At 46.3% G+C, this 21,107-nt stretch overlaps 1 protein-coding gene across 3 annotated transcripts in view; it reads right to left on the reverse strand.

Moving 5' to 3' along the window:
- The window catches only part of brf1b (BRF1 general transcription factor IIIB subunit b), a 354,849-nt gene that overhangs the window by 301,489 nt on the left and 32,253 nt on the right, over positions 1-21,107 (reverse strand). For all 3 annotated transcript variants that reach the window (XM_078234524.1, XM_078234525.1, XM_078234526.1), the window contains exon 2: positions 4,771-4,851. In XM_078234524.1, coding sequence (XP_078090650.1) covers positions 4,771-4,851 — 81 coding nt within the window. The remainder of the gene's footprint in view (positions 1-4,770; positions 4,852-21,107) is intronic.

Consider the following 21,107-nt stretch of genomic DNA (forward strand, 5'->3'; position numbering starts at 1 on the left):
CCCAGGTCCAACTCCCCACCCTATCCCCGTAACCTCACGCATTTACCCTGTTAATCCCCCCAACCTACACATCTTGGGACACTAAGGGGCAATTTACCATGGCCAATCCACCTAATCTGCAAGTGTCTTTGGGATGAGGTGGAAAAGCTCCCATTGCACTATTTCCAAGACGATCTGTGGCGTTATCTCCAGTGCCTAGGCTAATATTTGTTCTTCATCACGAAACCAGAATATCTGGTTGTGATTACACTGCTCCTTATGGAATCTTGCTATGAACTTCCTAGTTACTGTGCTTCAGATATTATAACAGTGAATAAATACACTTTAAATGTCCTTCAACTGACTGGAAGGCACGCGAAGGTGCTTATACAAATTCAAGTCTCTCTTTCATGGGCTTCCTTAGAACATAGAACATTACAGCGCAGTACAGGCCCTTCGGCCCTCGATGTTGCGCCGACCAGTGGAACCAATCTAAAGCCCCTCTAATCTACACTATTCCAATATCATCCATATGTTTATCCAATAACCATTTGAATGCTCTTAATGTTGACGAGTCCACTACTGCTGCAGGCAGGGCATTCCACGCCCTTACTACTCTCTGAGTAAAGAACCTACCTCTAACATCTGTCCTATATCTCTCCCCCCTCAATTTAAAGCTATGTCCCCTCGTGCTAGCCAACACCATCCGAGGAAAAAGGCTCTCACTATCCACCCTATCTAATCCTCTGATCATCTTGTATGCCTCTATTAAGTCACCTCTTAACCTTCTCTCTAACGAAAACAACCTCAAGCCCCTCAGCCTTTCCTCATACAATCTTCCCACCATACCAGGCAACATCCTGGTAAATCTCCTCTGCACCCTTTCCAACACTTCCACATCTTTCCTATAATACGGCGACCAGAACTGTACGCAATACTCCAAATGCGGCCGCACCCGAGTTTTGTACAGTTGCAGCATGACCTCATGGCTCTGAAACTCAATCCCTCTACCAATAAAAGCTAACACACCGTACGTCTTCTTAACAACCCTATTAACCTGGGTGCCAACATTCAGGGATCTATGCACATGGACACCCAGATCCCTCTGTTCATCCACACTACCAAGTATCTTACCATTAGCCCAGTACTCTGTATTCCTGTTACTCCTTCCAAAGTGAATCACCTCACACTTTTCCGCATTAAACTCCATTTCCCATCTCTCAGCCCAGCTCTGCAGCCTATCTATGTCCCTCTGTAACCTGCCACTTCCCTCCGCACTGTCTACAACTCCACCGACTTTAGTGTCATCCGCAAATTTACTAATCCATCCTTCCACGCCCTCATCCAGGTCATTAATAAAAATGACAAACAGCAGTGGCCCCAAAACAGATCCCTGCGGCACACCACTAGTAACTGAATTCCAGGATGAATATTTCCCATCAACCACCACCCTTTGTTTTCTTACAGCTAGCCAATTCCTGATCCAAACTACGAAATCGCCCTCAATCCCATGTGTCCGTATTTTCTGCAAAACTTACCATGGGGAACCTTATCAAACACTTTGCTGAAATCCATATACACCACATCAACCGCTTTACCCTCATCTACCTCTTTGATCACCTTCTCAAAGAACTCAATAAGGTTTGTGAGGCACGACCTACCCTTCACAAAACCGTGCTGACTATCCCTAATCAAATTATTCCTTTCTAGGTGATTATAAATCCTATCTCTTGTAATCCTTTCCAATACTTTGCCCACAACAGAAGTAAGACTCACCGGTCTATAATTACCAAGGTTGTCCCTACTCAACCTTCTTGAACAAGGGGACATTTGCTATCCTCCAGTCTTCTGGCACTGTTCCTGTAGACAATGACGACACAAAGATCAAAGCCAAAGGCTCTGCAATCTCCTCCCTAGCCTCCCAGAGAATCCTAGGATAAATCCCATCCGGCCCAGGGGACTTATCTATTTTTACCCTTTCCAGAATTGCTAACACCTCCTCCTTATGAACATCAATCCTATCCAGTCCAACAGCCTGCATCTCAGTACTCCCCTCGACAACACTGTCCCTCTCCAGTGTGAATACCGACGAAAAATATTCATTTAGTGCCTCTCCTATCTCTTCAGACTCCACGCACAACTTCCCACTCCTGTCCTTGACTGGTCCTAATCTTACCCTAGTCATTCTTTTACTCCTGACATACCTATAGAAAGCTTTAGGGTTTTCCTTGATCCTACTTGCCAAAGACTTCTCATGTCCCCTCCTGGCTCTTCTTAACTCTTTCTTTAGGTCCTTCCTGGCTAACTTGTAACTCTCAAGCGCCCTAACTGAGCCTTCATGTCTCATCTTAACATAAGTCTCCTTCTTCCTCTTCACAAGAGATTCAACCTCCTTAGTAAACCACGGTTCCCTCACACGTCTGCTTCCTCCCTGCCTGACAGGTACATATTTATCAAGGACGCGTAGTAGCTGTTCCTTGAACAAGTTCCACATTACAATTGTGCCCATCCCCTGCAGTTTCCTTCCCCAACCTATGCCAGCTAAATCTCGCCTAATCGCATCATAATTTCCTTTCCCCCAGCTATAACTCTTGCCCTTTGGTATATACCTATCCTTTTCCATTGCGAAAGTAAACGTAATCGAATTGTGGTCACTGTCACCAAAGTGCTCACCTACCTCCAAATCTAACACCTGGCCTGGTTCATTACCCAGTACCAAATCCAATGTGGCCTCGCCTCTTGTTGGTCCTTGTCCATTTGATCTTTGGATTTTGTTGTCTAGTGACAGGAAGTGAATGGCCTCAAGAGGCAGGCAAACACTTTATCCATAAAATAATCCTAGGAGCCTCATTAACCCTGCAGGTGCCAATATCAGCCCTGGAGCTTACTCCTCTCCTGCTGGAAAGCCCTGTGGCAACCAACAAAAATTGCCCGTGAAGGCATGATTGAAATTCAGCTCAGAACGTTGCCCCTTTGTTCCATTGATGCAACAAATGACTTTAGGAACAAAGAATGCCGTTCTTTCACTCAGTGAGACCATGGCTGATCTACACCTCAACTCCATTGTTTTACATAACAAAGATCTATCAATTCAAGTACTTAAAGTAACTACTGACCTCCCCAGCATCCACAACCTTCTGGGAGAAAAACTCCAGACTGCTACTATCCTGATTGAAAATTTGATGGACAATACTGAAAGGATGTGAATAAATATACACACAACAGAATATTTGAAAACAATTAGACGAATGTGAGGTAATGCATTTTGGAAGGTCTAATACAGATGGGAAACATACAGTAAATGGTAGAACCCTTAAAGTATTGATAGGCAAAGGGATCTGGGTGTACAGGTACACAGGTCACTGAAAGTGGCTACGCAGGTGGAGAAGGTAGTCAAGAAAGCATACGGCATGCTTGCCTTCATGGGCCAGGGCACTGAGTTTAAAATTTGGCAAGTCATGTTGCAGCTTTATAGAACCTTAGTGAGGCCGCACTTGGAATATAGTGTTCAATTTTGGTCGCCATATTACTGGAGGCTTTGGAGAGAGTACAGAAAAGATTTACCAGGATGTTGCTTGGTATGGAGGGCATCAGCTACGAGCAGAGGTTGGAGAAACTTGGTTTGTTCTCACTGGAACGATGGAGGTTGGGAGGGGAGACCTGATAGAAGTCTACAAGATTATGAGGGGCATGGACAGAGTGGATAGTCAGAAGTTTTTTCCCAGGGCGGAAGAGTCAATTACTAGGGGGCACAGGTTTAAGGTGCGAGGGGCAAGGTTTAAAGGAGATGTACGAGGCAACTTTCTTTTACACAGAGGGTGGTGGGTGCCTGGAATTCGTTGCCGGGGGAGGTAGTGGAAGCAGATACGATCGTGAGATTTAAGGGGCGTCTTGACAAATACATGAATAGGATGGGAATAGAGGGATATGGTCCCGGGAAGGGTCGGGGAGTTTTAGTTCAGACGAGCAGGAGGCTTGGAGGGCTAAAGGGCCTCTTCCCGTGCTGTAATTTTCTTTGTTCTAAAGCAATCATCAACTTTTTCATCTTCTGCTCCAATTCAGGTATACGTTACTGTACAAAAAAGATTAGTGTTTTTAAAAAAAAATTCCTGGGATGTGGGTGTTGCATTCATTGCCCATCCCAAGTGGCCATTTCACAGGCCATTTAAGAATCAATCAGTGGATCAAGAGTAACTGGTTAGGAATGGCAGATTTCCCAGTGAACTAGATGGGTTTCTTTAATGACAACGGTTTCATGGTCATCATTGGACTTTTCAGCTTTTTATTGAATTCAAATTTGACTATATCTGCCAGGGTGGGATTTGGACCCATGTTCCCTGAGCATTACCCTGGGTCTCTGGATTAACAGTCCAATGACAATACCTTTACGCCACACCTCCTGAAGGAGGAGTTAGCATCGAGTCCAATGTGACACTTCGTTTGGAAGTTCTGAAGTGTCAGGTTGGACTTGAAATGTTAATTCGCTTTCTCTCTCCACAGATGCTGCCACACTAGCTGTGCTTTTCCAGCACTTTCTGTTTTTATACTGGAGAAAAACAAGATTTTTAAAATTCCTCACGGGCTTTTTAAGAATGGTCTGTTACAATTGGAGGCTGAAGAGGGAGAAGTCTACAGACAAGGACAATGCTGCCAGATAAACAAATTCAGGACACACTAATCAGCCCAATGTTAAACCTCAATCTAGTGAAACCTCCAGTGAGCTGCTCTAGAAGAAACAATAAGACAAAGACACACACAGACTGCCACCAATTAATGTAGCTGCAGATTTACCATTCTGTAAAGTCTGTGCACGTGACTCCTTCCCGAGGTTAGTGTGGAACCCAGTTCCCAGTGACGGAGCTTTTCCAGGACCTGAAATATAAAAATTCAGAATGGAAGTGAATCAGCAAAATGTACTCGAGTAGGATTTAAAGTGTATTTATTTATTAGTCGCAAGTAAGGCTTACATTAACACTGCAATGAAGTTACTGTGAAAATCCCCTAGTCGCCACACTCCGGCGCCTGTTCGGGCCAATGCACCTAACCAGCACATCTTTCAGAATGTGGGAGGAAACCGGAGTATCTGGAGGAAACCCACGTAGACACGGGGAGAACGTGCAAACTCCACACAGACAGTGTCCCAAGCCAGGAATCGAATCCAGGTCCCTGGCACTGTGAGGCAGCAGTGCTAAGCACTGTGCCACCATGCTGCCCCGTTTTTTAATATGAATTAGATTTTTTAAGCATACAAATCAATATAACACTGAAATTCAACCCCACATTAACCAGACTGCAGAAACAGAGGAACATAGAAACTAGAGGCAGGAGTCGACCTGCTCCACCATTCATTATTATGCCTGATCATCAAATTCAATATCCTGATCCCCCCTTCCTCCCACATCCTTTGATCCCTTTAGCCCCAAGAGTTATATCTAATTTTTCTTGAAATCAGACGTTTTGGCCTCAACTACATTCTGTGACAGTGAATTCCACACATTCACCACCCTCTGGGTGAAGGAATTTCTCCTCACAGAGGGAGCATCGAGGATTGGAGGGGAGTGGTGGAGAGAGGAGGGAGTGAGAAGAGAGTGAATGTTACAGAGGGAGAAGATAAGGAGGTTGGAATAGACCATTTGGTTCTACGAGCTTGTTCTACAAATCAATACGATGATGGCTGATTTTCTACCTCAATGCCACCTTCCTTCACCATGATCACCTTTGTATCCAAAGTCTTGAAGACATTCAAAGGCTACTCCAGAGAGCTGTGGATGTTCAGAGAATTCCAACCAAGTGAAGAAATTTCTCCTCATCTCAGAGTCATAGAGGTTTACAACATGGAAACAGGCCCTTCAGCCCAACTTGTCCATGCCACCCTTTTTTTGTTAAACCCCTAAGCTAGTGCCAATTGCCCGCATTTGGCCCATATCCCTCTATACCCATCTTACCCAAGTAACTGTCTAAATGCTTTTTAAAAGACAAAATTGTACCCGCCTCTACTACTGCCTCTGGCAGCTCGTTCCAGACACTCACCACCCTCTGTGTGAGAAAATCTCATTCATGAAAGTACAATGCCTAATTCAGAGAATGTGACACAAGATGGAATTCTCCCATACCCACAATGGCTGGCAGGATGGGGGAGAATTCAGCAGGAAGCCCAAAAATCAGTTTTACACCGGCGTGAATTTCCCACGGGATTTTCCGCTGGTGCACGGGATGACAGATTGGAAAAGCTGCTGGAGGCCAATGTGAAACTCATTTGCATCCCGTTAATACGATGCTGATGAAAGCCTGAACCCCCCCTCCCCCCGTGGGGAAAACACCTCGGTGCAAAATACGGCTGGAACAATGTGGCGTGCAGATGTCGGGACTCACCTGAACAATGCCCGGGGCTATCTCAGGAGTTCAGGATGGAGGCCACAGGCCACCCTGCACCTGGAACACCACGGTGATGTCCGGGAGGAGCAGCTGCAGGTGGACCTTCCAGATTTGGTGCACTGGAGGAGGTCCATCTTCTGGTTTCAGAATGTTCCTGAAGATCCACCTGCTTTCTCCAGTAGTGGGTCAGTGATGTTAGGCATCTTTTCAATATGGTGCCTGGACACAACAGCAGACTACACGCCATCAGGCCTGCCCCACCACGGAATACAGCGCAAAGCCTCCAGGTGCATAGTTAATGAGGCCAGGGCTGGATTCCCGCCAGCCTCCACAGTGGGAAACACTCCACGTTTCAGTCCCGCCACGGACGACTTAGTTTCCACCTAACTTCACATTAAGAAGTGTCTTCAGAAGAAGGGTCACATTCAACTCAAAATGTTAACTGGGGTTTCTCGCTCCACAAATGCTGCCAGAGCCGCTGAGCATTTCCTGCATTTATTTCATATTTTCACTCTCGGCAGTATTGAGTTTTCCTTTATTCCAGATACAGAAAGCTGAGTCCACTACAGCGCTGGGGCTGAGTTTAGCAATGCCTTCCAGACTCAAAGCCTAATGAGCACAGTATAAAAGCAGCTTATCAAGACAGCATTAGTTAGATGTCTAGGAATGTGATAACATGAGTAGGTGAAGCAGAAGGTTGGGGGTCGGGTTTTAGACCTTGCTCCTGGCTGCTTACTCCCTCTCCCATTCCAACAGTTGTGCGCAGAAAATCTCTCCGCTAACTTAGCACCGCTTGGATGCAACGTACACCAAAGCCCCATTTGCCCTTACAGATCAGCATGAGCAATGGCAGCATTGTGAGTGGGACCAAGAGTTCTCCCGGAATCCGGGCCAATTATTTATCCCTCAATCAACATCTATAAATATTATTTGGTAATTAACTAATGACTGTTTGTGGGATCTTGCTGTGTGAAAACTGTCTGCCATATTTCCTACCTTAAAATAATGACTACATTTGGTTGTAAAGTGCTCTGGGATGTCCTTAAAGGCACTATTGAAATGCAAGCTATTTCTTTCTATTTCCAAGAGCTTTAACCACACATGTATTTTGCTCCTTTAATTCTCTCCTTTATCCACCCACAATTGGAGGAAGTGGCAGGAAGCTTCGGAACTCATTGGATGCTGCCAGAACAAAAATGCATCAAGATCCGTGCATGCATTAAACATAGAAGAGAATCCGGCATTCCCTCTGTTAACACATAGCAGAGAGAAGCCTGCAGACTGACAATACAGCCCTGTACATCATGACTGCTGGGAAGTCAAGGCTTTGGTGCTGCATCATCGGGGGATAACGACAAAGAGATGTTTCATCCCAACATGAATAGTGAAGGAATGTAAGAACTTTAACCCTGATCAATTACTAACTGAACCCAAGCAATCGCTCACAGTAAAGCTGAGGCTCAAAGATGATGGCAACAAGGAGAAACACGCACTTTTCTTATTCATTCGTGGGACATGGGCGTTGCTGGCTGGCCAGCATTTATTGCCCATCCCGAGTTGCCCTCGAGGTGGTGGTGGTGAGCTGCCTTCTTGAATCGCTGCAGTCCACGTGCTGCGGGTTGACCCACAATGCCGTTAGGGAGGGAATTCCAGGATTTTGACCCAGCGACTGCGAAGGAACGGCGGTATATTTCCAAGTCAGGATGGTGAGTGGCTTGGAGGGGAACTTGCAGGTGGTGGTGTTCCCATGTATCTGCTGCCCTTGTCCTTCTAGATGAAGTGGTCGTGGGTTTGGAAGGTGCTGCCTAAGGACTTTTGGTGAATTGCTGCAGTGCATCTTGTAGATAGCACACACTGCTGCTACTGAGCGTCGGTGGTGGAGGGATTGAACATTTGTAGATGTGGTGCCAATCAAGCGGGGCTGCTTTGTCCTGGATGGTGTCACGCTTCTTGAGTGTTGTTGCAGCTGCACCCATCCAGGCAAGTGGGGAGTATTTCATCACACTCCTGATTTGTGCCTTGTAGATGGTGGATAGGCTTTAACAAGCACCCAGTAGCAATGATGCGCACAATCATACATCATCTTTACTGTCCCTGTGCTTAGCAATCCTCAGTGTACAGTTCCACAGGTACCAATCACATTCCAGTACCTCCTTAAACCAACAATTCATTGTATTCATATCAAGCTTGTATAATAAAACATCCCAAGACAATTCACAAGCACAAATTTGACACCTAGTTCCATAAGGACATGAGGACAGGAGGTAGGGTTTCTGAAGCATCAGAGATTGAGAGAAGTTGAGAGTCAGAGATATTTAAGGATGGAATTTCAGAGCTTAGGGCACCAATGGTGAAGCAACTAAATCGAAGTTGTTGAAGAGACCAGGATTGGAGGAGTGCAGATAGCTCGATGTGTTGCAGGGTTGGATTAAATTAGAAAGAGGAACTCAACTTTTCCAAATAAAAGAATCTTTCATGTTTTCTTTTAGGTCAATAAAATTTAATCTACCTTTGTAAGCTGCAACAGTCCACTGTCACTTCCATTAGAAATTCAACACTTGTAAAGTCATTATCTCATAATATAGAGGGATATGGGCCAAACGTGGGCAATTGGGACTAGCTTAGTGGTTAAAAAAAAGGGCGGCATGGACAAGTTGGGGTGAAGGGCCTGTTTCCATGCTGTAAACCTCTGACTCTATGACTATAATGCAAATTTTGAACCCAGCCTAATTACTTGGAAATCTAACCTCACCATCGCCTCTCATTACAAACGCATGAACCTCACACATAGAATCTTACAATGCAGAAGGAGGCCATTCGGCCCATCGAGTCTGCACCAACCAAAATCCCACACAGGCCCTATCCCCATAACCCCATGCATTTACCCTAGCTAGTCCCCTTGACACTAAGGGACAATTTAGCATGGCCAATCCACCTAACCCGCACATATTTGGACTGTGGGAGGAAACCGGAGTATCCAGAGGAAACCCACGCAGACATGGGGAGAATGTGCAAACTCCACACAGACAGTGACCCAAGCCGGGAATCGAACCTGGGTCCCTGGCGCTGTGAGGCAGCGGTGCTAACCACTGTGCCACCGTGCATTCCCCACCTTTAACCCTTTATCTCTCAGCTCTTATAGACAAACCTGCCTCTCTTAACATTCCCCCAGTTTAATCATGGTACAGAATACCACCATATTTTCCCCCAAAATTAAAAAAAATCCATCATCACACTAAATTTCAAACATGGATTCTTCTACAGCCATGCGTGGGGGAGACTCTGGCTGGTTTGTTCCACTTCCCCTAGACCAAAAGATACACCACATTCCCTAAAGCGTATGCCTCAATAGAAGACAGAACGGTGTAACTACTCACCAAACTACCTGGATCCTGTGTTAATACAGGGTTATGCTCAACAGAGCGTGGTCAGCCATTTAATCTGCACACACTGATTTGTCCACACAAAGAGCGAGCAAAGGATTCGATTAAAACCAAATCTGAATGGGCTGATTGGTGAAAAATAAAATTCAATGTGGATAAATACTACGCATCAGAAGAAAAATGGGACATGAGGTACCCCCAACAAGGGTGACTAAGCCAAACTGACTGTGCCTAGGTGGCTTTATGGATGATTCCATATTCAATGTGCAAATCAGGAAAGCCACTAGAACATTGCATGATAACAACTTGCATTGATGTACTGTTCAGAATGTTCCATGCAATATGTTCCAAGGCACCACAACATGAGCGTATAAGTCAGAGGAAGTCATGCTCAAATTATCCCATTCTCTGGTCAGGCGAGACCTCTTGTCTCACTCTTGCTACTCAGACTGTAAGAGCGACACTGTGAAGATAAACCACAAGACTAACCCCAACATTCGGGGAAGAAATTTGGTTTCTCCGCCGTATCAGGAAGTGAAAGAAAGCAAACTCAATGCGTGCAAGATACCAGTAATGCCCAAACTATTAACCCGATACACTATCTTAAACTAAAGTGTGTAACAGGGCAAGGGTTAAAACTAGTGAACACCAAGTGAGGAAACAATGTCAGGATAGAGTTGAGGCAAAACGATCAACTCATGAAATGGATTCTTGACTGAGCAGTGGATGCCAAATTGAAAATGATTTTTGAAAGGTTTGGATTCGATGGTCTTTCTCAATACATGGGCTAGGATGAGGTAAATGCACCCAACTCTGTGATTCAATCACAGGTACACCAGCAGTTATTGTGATGAATTGGTGCAGTTCTACATCTACAAGATGCCAAGGCTCCTTCAGTAGCACCTTACAAGCTCCGCAACCTCTACCATCTCAAAGTACAAGGGCAACAAACGCGTAGGAACACCACCACCGGCAAATTTCCTTCCAAGCCACACACTATCCTGGCTTGAAGGTGCATCATTGTTCCCCCGTCGCTGGGTCAAGATCCTGAAAACCCCTTCCTAACAGCACTGTGGCTGTGCCTACACCACATGGACTGCAGTGGTTCAAGAAGGCAGCTCACCACCACTTTCTGAAGGACAACTAGGGAATGGGCAGTAAATGCTGGCATAGCCAGCGACACCCACACCCCAAAAATAATTTTTTAAAAGCTGCATTATTATGCAACTTCAGAAAACACATTAAGGAATTACTTCGACTGTTTTGGCTAACTCAGCAACAGTCAGCATTCTCTTCAGATGTGGCAGGTTACGACAAGTAAACACAAAGGAAACAAACTAGCCAGGAAAGCTTGCCATGTCTATCTGTTGTGTATGTATAATAACTGTTTGGCATTTTCAGTGTGACGCCTGTTAAGCATTTTTCTGTGAAGTAGCTTCTGGGGGGGTGGGGGGAGAGAAAGAGGGGCAAGTGGAAGCATCGGTTTAGAGTTGCACTGTCATATTTTGAACACGATCAGCAGATTCGATGCATTCACACCAAAAATCACCTCACAATCCCAAAGTAAAACCACTCTCTCAAATTTAATTTTAATCGGCTGGTCACATGCTCAGTAAGAAACCAACTGGGAGGACAGAATTCCATGTTCGGGATAAACTGGCAGCATACCATCAATAAAGGTCAACACAAGGACATCATTTGGGGGTCGACAGTACAGAGCATTTTACCGAGGCAGCTTTAATATTAATAATGTCTCAGTGCCAGAGGGAAACCCCACACCACACCCCACCCCACCCACGCACACACACAGTGGGCCCCTGTCTGGCTGGGGTCTATATTAGAGGGAGGGATCAAGTGGGGAGAATTTCAGCTGCCAAGGCAGTAACTATGAGTGGGACAAAGCTTGAAGTTCTAGGTTTGCTGGATGGCGCTGACAGTGGGACATTACCCAGTGTCTCCTCTCTCTCTAGCCCAGGGCAAGGGGCCAACTACAGTATTCCTGCCCAATTTAGCACAGGCCAGGGGGTTACAGTGCCCCAGATTTCCACAATCATGCCAAACAGTACAATCAGTATTCTGAACAAGCTGCACAGGCAAATTCAAACTTGAAAGAGGGAACATGAATGAGTGAGCGAGAGGGAGAACAGGTGGGGGGGGGTGGGTAAAAGGAGAGCAGGGGGGGAAAGGAGAGAGAGGGAGAGAGAGAGAGAGAGAGAGAGGAGACAAGAGAGAGAGAGGAGACAAGAGAGAGAGGGGAGACCAGACAGTGGGTGGGGGGAGGGTGGGCGGAGACCAGAAAGGGGGAGGGGGCGGAGACCAGAAAGGGGGAGGGGGGGAACGGAGACCAGAAAGGGGGGGGGGGGAAACGGAGACCAGAAAGGGGGGGGGGGGGGGGGGGGCGGAGACCAGAAATGGGGGGGGGAGAGACCAGAAGGAGGTGGGGGGGGGGGGGGGGGTGGAGACCAGAGAGAGAGAGAGATCGAGAGTACGAGAGACAGAGGGAACATGAGAGGGAATGAGAGAAGAGAGGGTGCAAGCGGGTGAGTAAGAGAACGAGAGAGATTCTGTGCCATGTTACTCTTTGCTGTTTGATCATTAATCAGCACAGACTGAAATGTTCCAGAGCATCTTTTAATCAAAGCCTGACTCGAAGAGGTAGAATTGGCAGAACGCAGTATTTAATATACCTTGGAGAATATCAACACCACCCAATTCACAAACAGTACATGGGAAAAATAAAGGACTAGTTTTACCAGAGGAAGGGCTGCATTTGCTGAATGGTAGGTATACCAGAATCTTACACCTTTACAAACAGCCTCTTGCATCCCAGTGACACGAGGATCTAGACATCCAGCTACACAGAACTACACAGTATTTACAGCACAGAAACAGGCCATTCGGCCCAAATGTCCATACTTAAACTCCATACAAGCCCCCACCTATGCCTCTTTATCTCACCCGACCACCACATCTCTCTCCCTTCTCTTCAAATACATGATGCTATTAACCTCTGTTACTCCCTGTTCCAATATATTGGTGGCTAGGCCATTCTGCTGATGTTAAGGAAAGGTGTGTAAAAGAACCTAAAGTGCAGCCAGGGGCGCGGGTTCTGGGGACCTCCCGCAGTCACAGCATTTCAATTTGTCACTAGTTTACGTTGCTGGTGTGGTGAAAATAATAGATTTAGAAAAGGTAGTACATTTCCCTCAGAATTATAAGCATTCAATCTTACAACCTGACTCAGTCCATTATGGAGTCTCAATGCAGAAACTTTCCGAGGGAAGGTATAAGTGTTGAACAGTAAAGGTCTGTTGGTGCGCGACGCTAGGCGCAGTGATGAACTGTTCCACGCTTTGTCAGCCACAGCTAAAAACAAGAAATGGGAGCAGGGGTGGACCTTATGATGCCTTCAGCCTGCTTCACCATTCAATACAATCATGGTTCAATAAGGGGTTACAAAAGGGGCACATGAGCTAACGGTGTTGGGGGGAATATTTTAACATTGGATTGGCTAACTAACTGGAAGCAGGGAGCTGGAAGAATGGATCAGTTTCAGGATGCTGAACTGTAACTAGCGGAGTGCAGCAGGGATCAGTGCTGGGGTCTATATTACTGACTCGGAGGAAAAGGCAGAGTGTATTTGTAGCCAAATCTGGTCATGGGACAAAACCAAGAAAGGAAAGCAAGTTGTGAGGATACAGGGAGCCGGTACAGGAATCAGATTTGTTAAGTGAGTGAGCAAGGTGGGGAACAATATGGGGTCAAGCACATTTGTCCACTTTGGCAGGATGAATAGACAAGCAGAATATTACTTAATGGAGAGTGCAGAATGCTGCAGTACAGAGGGATCTGGGTGACCTTGTACATCAATCACAAAAAACGTCAGCATGCAGGAACAGTAAGTAATTAGGAAGGCAAATGGTTTTTATTGCAAGGGGAATAGAATATTAAAGTGGGGAAGTCTGGCACAGGACACTGGTGTGACTGCACCAGGAGCACTGTGTTTAGTTCTCATCTCCTGACTGAAGGAAGGATATACTTTAATTGGAAGCAGTTCAGAGAAGGTTCACCACATTGATTTTGATTTGATTTATTGTCACATGTATTAGTATACAGTGAAAAGTATTGTTTCTCTTGTGAGTGTACAAAGCATACCATTCATAGAGAAGGAAAGGAGAGAGTGCAGAATGTGATGTTACAGTCATAGCTAGGGAGTAGAGAAAGTAAAGTAAAAAGTAAAGTTTATTTATTAGTCACAAGTAAAGCTGACATTAACACTGCAATGAAGTTACTGTGAAATTCCCCGAGTCGCCACACTTCAGCGCCTGTTCGGGTCAATGCACCCTAACCAGCACGTCTTTCAGACTGAGAGAGGAAACCGGAGCACCCAGAGGAAACCTATGCAGACACGGGGAGAATGTGCAGATAGTGACCCAAGCCAGGAATCGAGCCCAGGTTCCTGGCGCTCTGAGGCAGCATTGCTAACCACTGTGACACCGTGCTGCCCCAACAAGATCTACCTAGTGCAAGGTAAGTTAAGGGCGGCACGGTAGCACAGTGGTTAGCACTGCTGCTTCACAGCTCCAGGGACCTGGGTTCGATTCCCGGCTTGGGTCACTGTCTGTGTGGAGTTTGCACATTCTCCTCGTGTCAGCGTGGGTTTCCTCCGGGTGCTCCTGTTTCCTCCCACAGTCCAAAGATGTGTGGGTTAGGTTGATTGGCCATGCTAAAATTGCCCCTTAGTGTCCTGGGATGCGTAGGTTAGAGGGATTAGCGGGTAAAATAGGTAATATATAGGGATATGGGGCCTGGGGGGGATTGTGGTCGGTGCAGACTCGATGGGCCGAATGGCCTCTTTCTGTACTGTAGGGTTTCTATGATTTCTATGATAAGTCCATTCAAAACTCTGACAGCAGCAGCAGGGAAGAAGCTGTTCTCGAGTCGGTTGGTACGTGACCTCAGACCTTTGTATCTTTTTCCCAACGGTAGAAGGTGGAAGAGAGAATGCCCGGGGTGCATGGAGTCCTTAATTATGCTGGCTGCTTTGCCGAGGCAGCAGGAAGTGTAGACAGAGTCGATGGATGGGAGGCTGGTTTGCGTGATGGACTGGGCTTCATTCACAATCCTTTGAAATTTCCTGTGGTCTTGGACAGAGCAGGAGCCAGACCAAGCTATGATACATCTGGAAAGAATGCTTTCTATGGCGCATCTGTAAAAGTTGCTGAGAGTCATAACTGACATGCCAAATTTCCTTAGTCTTCTGGGAAAGTAGAGGCGTTGGTGGGCTTTCTTAACTATAGTGTCAGCATAGGGGGACCAGGACACCTAAAAACTTGAAGCCCTCGACCATTTCTACTTTGTCCCCATTGATGTAGACAGGGACATGTCCTCCACTACGCTTCCTGAGTCGATGACAATCTCCTTTGTTTTGTTGACATTGAGGGAGAGATTATTGTTGCCGCACCAGTTCACCAGATTCTCTATCTCATTCCTGTACTCTGTCTCATCGTTGTTTGAGATCCGACCCACTACGGTGGTGTTGTCAGCAAACTTGAAAATCGAGTTGGAGGGGAATTTGGCCGCACAGTCATTGGTGTATAAGGAATATAGTAAGGGGCTGAGGACACAGCCTTGTGGGGCACCGGTGTTGAGGATGATCATGGGGGAGGTGTTGTTGTCTATCCTTACTGATTGCGGGTCTGTGGGTTAGGAAGTTCAGGATCCAGTCACAGAGGGAGGAGCCAAGCCCCAGGCCATGGAGTTTGGAGATGGGTTTTGTCAGAATAATGGTGTTGAAGGCTGAGCTATAGTCAACAAATAGGAGTCTAGCATAGGTGTCTTTGTTATCTAGGTGTCCCAGGGTTGAGTGCTGGGCCAGGGAGATGGCGTCTGCTGTGGCCCTGTTGCGTAGGTAGGCGAACTATAGTGGACCCAGGTAACCTGGGATGGAATGAAGGATTATCTTATGAGAAAAAATTGAATAGGTTGGGCTTATATTCATTGGTGGTTTAGAAGAATGAGAGGTAGTAAGATCCTGAGGGGGCTTGCCAGGGTAGATGCTGAGAGGATGGTCCCTCTCACTGGAGTGTCTAGAACTAGGGGGCACATTTCAAAATAAGGGGTCCCCCATTTAACTCAGAGATGAGGAAAATGTTCTGTCTCTATATTCTTTCCAGGCAGCAGTGAAGGCTGGTCATAAGTTAAGGCCACAGTCAGGTCAGCCATGACCTTACTGGTTGGAGGAACAGGCTCAAGGGGCCGAATGGCCAACTCCTGCTGCTGTTGGAAGGTTTGGTAACAGAAAGGAGTAGCAGGACTAGAAGGAAGGAAAAACAAAGTACAGAATCTGCATCAGATGCAAATCAGAATGCTGTCAAAAAGGCAAAGTTAAGGGCACTCTACATGAATGCGTGCAGCATGTATAACAAGACAGGTGGTCTAAAGGCACAAACAGAGGTAAATGGGTTTGATATAATTACCATTACGGAAACATGGCTGCATGGTGACCAAGACTGGGAACTGTATATTTGACACTTAGGAAGGACAGACAAGGAGGGAAATTCTAGATCTAATATTATACAATGAAAAAGGACTAATTAATAACATAGTTATAAAATAACTTTCCGGGATGAGTGACGATAATATGATCGAATTGTGTTTGAAAGTCTACTCCTGTTCCTATTACCCTACATTTTTCACACAGAGGGTGGTGGGCGAGTGGAATCGGCTGCCGTCAGTGGTGGTGGAGGCAAACTCAATAGGGACTTTTAAGAGACTCCTGGATGAGTACATGGGACTTAATAGGATGGAGGGTTATAGGTAGGCCTAGAAGGTAGGGATATGTTCGGCACAACTTGTGGGGCCGAAGTGCCTGTTTGTGCTGTAGTTTTTCTATGTTTCTACATTCCTTGTGATCTACTGGGTAGCATTCCTGCCTCGGAGTCAGAAGGTTGTGGGTTGAAGTTCCATTCCCAGTGCAGTTGGGATGTTAAACCAAGGCCCCATCTTCCCTCCCCATTAGATATAAATGACTCCCCGGTACTATTCTGAAGAGGAATCGGAGAGTTCTACCTGCTCTGCTGCTCATTATTTATCTCAAAGCAACATCAGTCAGCTGGCCTAGACATTATCTCATTGCCATTTATTTCATGTGGCATTGGTTAACTTTAGGGCAGGCGATGGCCTGGTGATATTATTTCTACATTATTAATCCAGAAGCTCAGCTAATGCTCTGGGGACCCGGGTTTGAATCCCACCCATGGCAGATGGTGGAATTTGAATTCAATAAAAAAATATCTGGACTAAGAATCTACTGATGACCATGAAACCATTGTTGATTGTCAGAAAAAGCCATCTGGTTCACTAATGTCCTTGAGGGAAGGAAATCTGCCGTCCTTGCCTGGCCTACACAGCAATGCGGTTGACTCTCAACTGCCCTCCAAGGACAACCAGGGATGGGCAATAAATGCTGGCCAGCCAGCGATGCCCATGTCCCATGAATGAATAAACTGAACATGCATCATGGACAGCATCAAGTCAGCTCCTGGGAAACCCAGGCCAGTTTCCGGAGTATGCTTTGCTAATTACCCATCCTCCCCACCATAACATATCTCCACCCTTTGTGCTACTGCTTTTCAGGTTCACTGCAGACTCCATATTCAAGCTGCAACTGTGAATGCAGCGATTGCAGTGTGAAGAGCTTCCTGAAAGCTATACTCTGGGGTCAGTGCAGTAGACGAGCAGCGAGGACACATCAGCCCGGGGAAATCGGGGCGCTGTGCGAGTGCGAGACCTCCATCCCATCAATACCAAATCCAGCAACTTCAAAACCTGCAACTGGACGTTGCTCAATAGTTCCCAACTCTTTCAGCACAAGTCTACTCCAATGACATGGAAATTCCCAGCACTGCACTGGGAATGTCAGCCTGGATTTTGTGCTCAAGTCCCTGGAGCAGGACTCAAAGACTGGGCCTGCTGACTTGGACATTTACAACAGTGTCAATGGACTGCACAGTGCTGTCTGTACTGAATAACAACAGGACTGCCCGTGAGGTCATCTAGTAAATAAACGCAGGGCCGCTACCAGCTTAGTCCACTTGCCCAAGATCACTGGAAAAACAACTTTAGGAGAACACTGCTGGTCTCAGACAATAAGATTTCTGTTTTGTTTCTTCTTGCCAGAGTATTAAATAAAATGACATCAGTGTTTACATGCTCAATTCATTAACACTGAGGAAATCAACACCCTAATTGGTGTTTGTGAATCATTATAAATCCAGTAACATTACCTCATGGTGAGGTAAGTTATCACTATGTGCTGCCACTGAGGCAGGTGCCAAGCTTGCAATACTCTAATCTCAGCATTTACAAACAGCAACAGCAAACTCATGACCATGTTCAGCAGAGTCAGTCCTCATTACACAATCACTGCTGTGTACTGCACACCGGCCCCTCGGTGTGGCATGGCCCCCTCATCAGACTGAGTCTACCCCCTGCACCCCTTCCTCAGACTGGCTGGCTGCTGTGTACCCCTCACAATAAACATCACTGACCCTCCCATTACCTCAGGCCCTCAAAAGTTAAAGTTTATTTATTAATCACAAGTAGGCTTACGTTAACACCGCAATGAAGTTACGGTGAAAATCCCCTAGTCGCCACACCCCGGTGCCTGTTCGGGTTACACCGAGGGAGAATTTAGCACGGCAAATGCACCCTAACCAGCACATCTTTGGACTGTGGGAGGGAACCGGAGCACCCTGAGGAAACCCACGCAGACACGGGGAGAATGTGCAGACTCCACACAGACAGTGACCCAAGCTGGGAATCAAACCCGGGTTCCTGGCACTGTGAGGCGGCAGTGCTAACCACTGTGCCACCGTGCCGCCCACATTCCAGTGACACGCACTGTGTATTGTCAGACACCCAAGTGTTACTCACTTCCCTGCTTCCAAAAGCCTCAAGCAGGCTCTCCCTCACAGTCTGTACCCAACCTCTCTATTCGCCTTTCCTCCAGCTCCACAGAATGCTCATCCATAATCTCAGGATGTCCCAAGAGAATCGGTTACTGATGAGTGACTTTGTAATGGAGTGTGCAGTTCTGGTCGCCACATTATAGGAAGGATGTGATTGCACTGGAGAGGGTGCAGAGGATATTCACCATGCTGTCTGGGCTGAGCTATGAGGGACGTTTGGATAGGCTGAGCGGTTCTCCTTGGACCCGTGAAGGTTGAGACAGAACCTGTAGAACTGTACACCATTAGGAGTGGCAGAGAGAGAGTGGATAGCATGAGGGGCATGGATAGGGTGGATAAGGTGGCACTCTTTCCATTAGTAGGGGGGTCAATAACCAGTGGGCAGAGATTTAAAGTAAGAGGTAAAAGGCTAAGAGGGGAATTGAGGAGAAGCTTTTTCACCCAGAGAGTGGTGGGAGTGTGGAACTCACTGCCTGAAGGGGTGACAGAGTGGGAAAGTTTCGTAACACTTAAGAAATATTTAGATATTCACGTGCGCTGCCGTAACTCCCAGGGCTATGGGCCAAACACGGGAAAAAGGGATTCGTGTAGTCTGAGCCTTGTTGACCAGCATGGACACGATGGAGCTGAATGGCCTCCTTCGCTGCATTAAACAAACATCCCTGAATCTATAATCTAGCAAACATGAACATCTGATTGCTTTGAGAACTCTGACTACACAGCAGTTACTGCACGCTAAAGTAATTAATTCTACATGAAATGCTTTGGAACCTTCCCAAGATGCAAAAGAACATGTCATATGAATGTCAGCACGATGCTTTATTAGAGACACAGACACAGTCACACACACACACACAGGCACACACACACAGGCACACACACACAGGCACACACACACAGGCACACACTCACACAAGATGATCCTCAGTGAGTATTCACCGCACTCACTAACTCATCATGCTCAGAGTTATTACCGAGCATCCTTTCCACACCAGAACTGACCCAATGCTGGACGCTGTACAATGTCAATCCCAATTTGCAGGTTTATGAAATGTGAAGCAGGTCACATCAGCCAGAATGCTGATTCTTTTCAGATCCGTTCTGATGAATGTTTCCGTTTTTTTTGGGCAGAACCAAGTTATTTCAACCCTGCACAAACCCCGAATCAATAATTCCAAATAAAAACCCCTCACCCTGTGCAGCAGAGCAGGGGTGATCTATGAATGCCAAACCCACTGCAGGAACAGGCAAACACCCATCAGCCACAAGCTACTTCACTCAAATAAAGACAGACAGTGGGCTTTGACACATCACTGAATTGTTACCGTGCAGAGGAGACCATTCGGCCCATTGTGTCTGCACTGGCCCTCCAAACGAGCATTATAATTTACTGCCATTTCCCCAGATTCCTGTACTTTGCTTCTATTCAAGTCATCATCGAATGGCCTCTTGAATGCACCAGGAACCCGATACAAAGCGGCCAAATTTACAGTTAATACCAAACCAAGAGAAGCCACAGTGAGCTACATAAACGGGAAGGCCAACAGCAAACAGAATTTAATGCAGCTCGGGGTAAAATCAGCAGCTTTGTGCATGGTGTTGAAGTAGAATGAAGTATGGATGAAGTGGAAAGACACACAGTAGTTTCACTGTACAGAAAGAGGCCCTTCGGCCCATCATCTCTGTTCCAGCCATCAAACACCTAACTATTCAAATCCCAGCAATTGCTCTGTAGCCTTGTGTGCTGCAGCATTTCAAGTGCTCATCTAAATGCTTCTTAAATGTTGTGAGGGTTCCCGCTTCTACCGCCCTTTCAGGCAGCGAGTTCCAGATTCCCACCACCCTCTGGGTGAAAAAGATCACAGTAAGAGTTTTAACAACACCAGGTTAAAGTCCAACAGGTTTATTTGGTAGCAAATGCCATTAGCTTTCGAAGCACTGCTCCTTCGTCAGATGGAGTGGAAATCTGCTCTCAAACAGTGCACAGAGACACAAAATCAAGTTACAGAATACTGATTAGAATGCGAATCCCTACAGCCAACCAGATCTTAAAGATACAGACAATGTGGGTGGAGGGAGCATTAAGCACAGGTTAAAGAGATGTGTATTGTCTCCAGACAGGATATCCAGCAGTGCTTCGAAAGCTAATGGTATTTGCTACCAAATAAACCTGTTGGACTTTAACCTGGTGTTGTTAAAACTCTTACTGTATTTACCCCAGTCCAACGCCGGCATCTCCACATCATGAAAAAGATCACCCAGAGGGTGGTGGGAACCTCCTGCCCCTAAACTCAAATCCATGCCCCCTGGTTATTGACCCCTCTCCTGAGAGGAAATATTTCTTCCTACCTACCCTATGTCCCTCATAATTTTGTACACCTCCATGAGGTTCTCCCCT

This window comes from Mustelus asterias, chromosome 18, assembly GCF_964213995.1.
Source record: "Mustelus asterias chromosome 18, sMusAst1.hap1.1, whole genome shotgun sequence".
Lineage (NCBI taxonomy): Eukaryota > Metazoa > Chordata > Chondrichthyes > Carcharhiniformes > Triakidae > Mustelus > Mustelus asterias.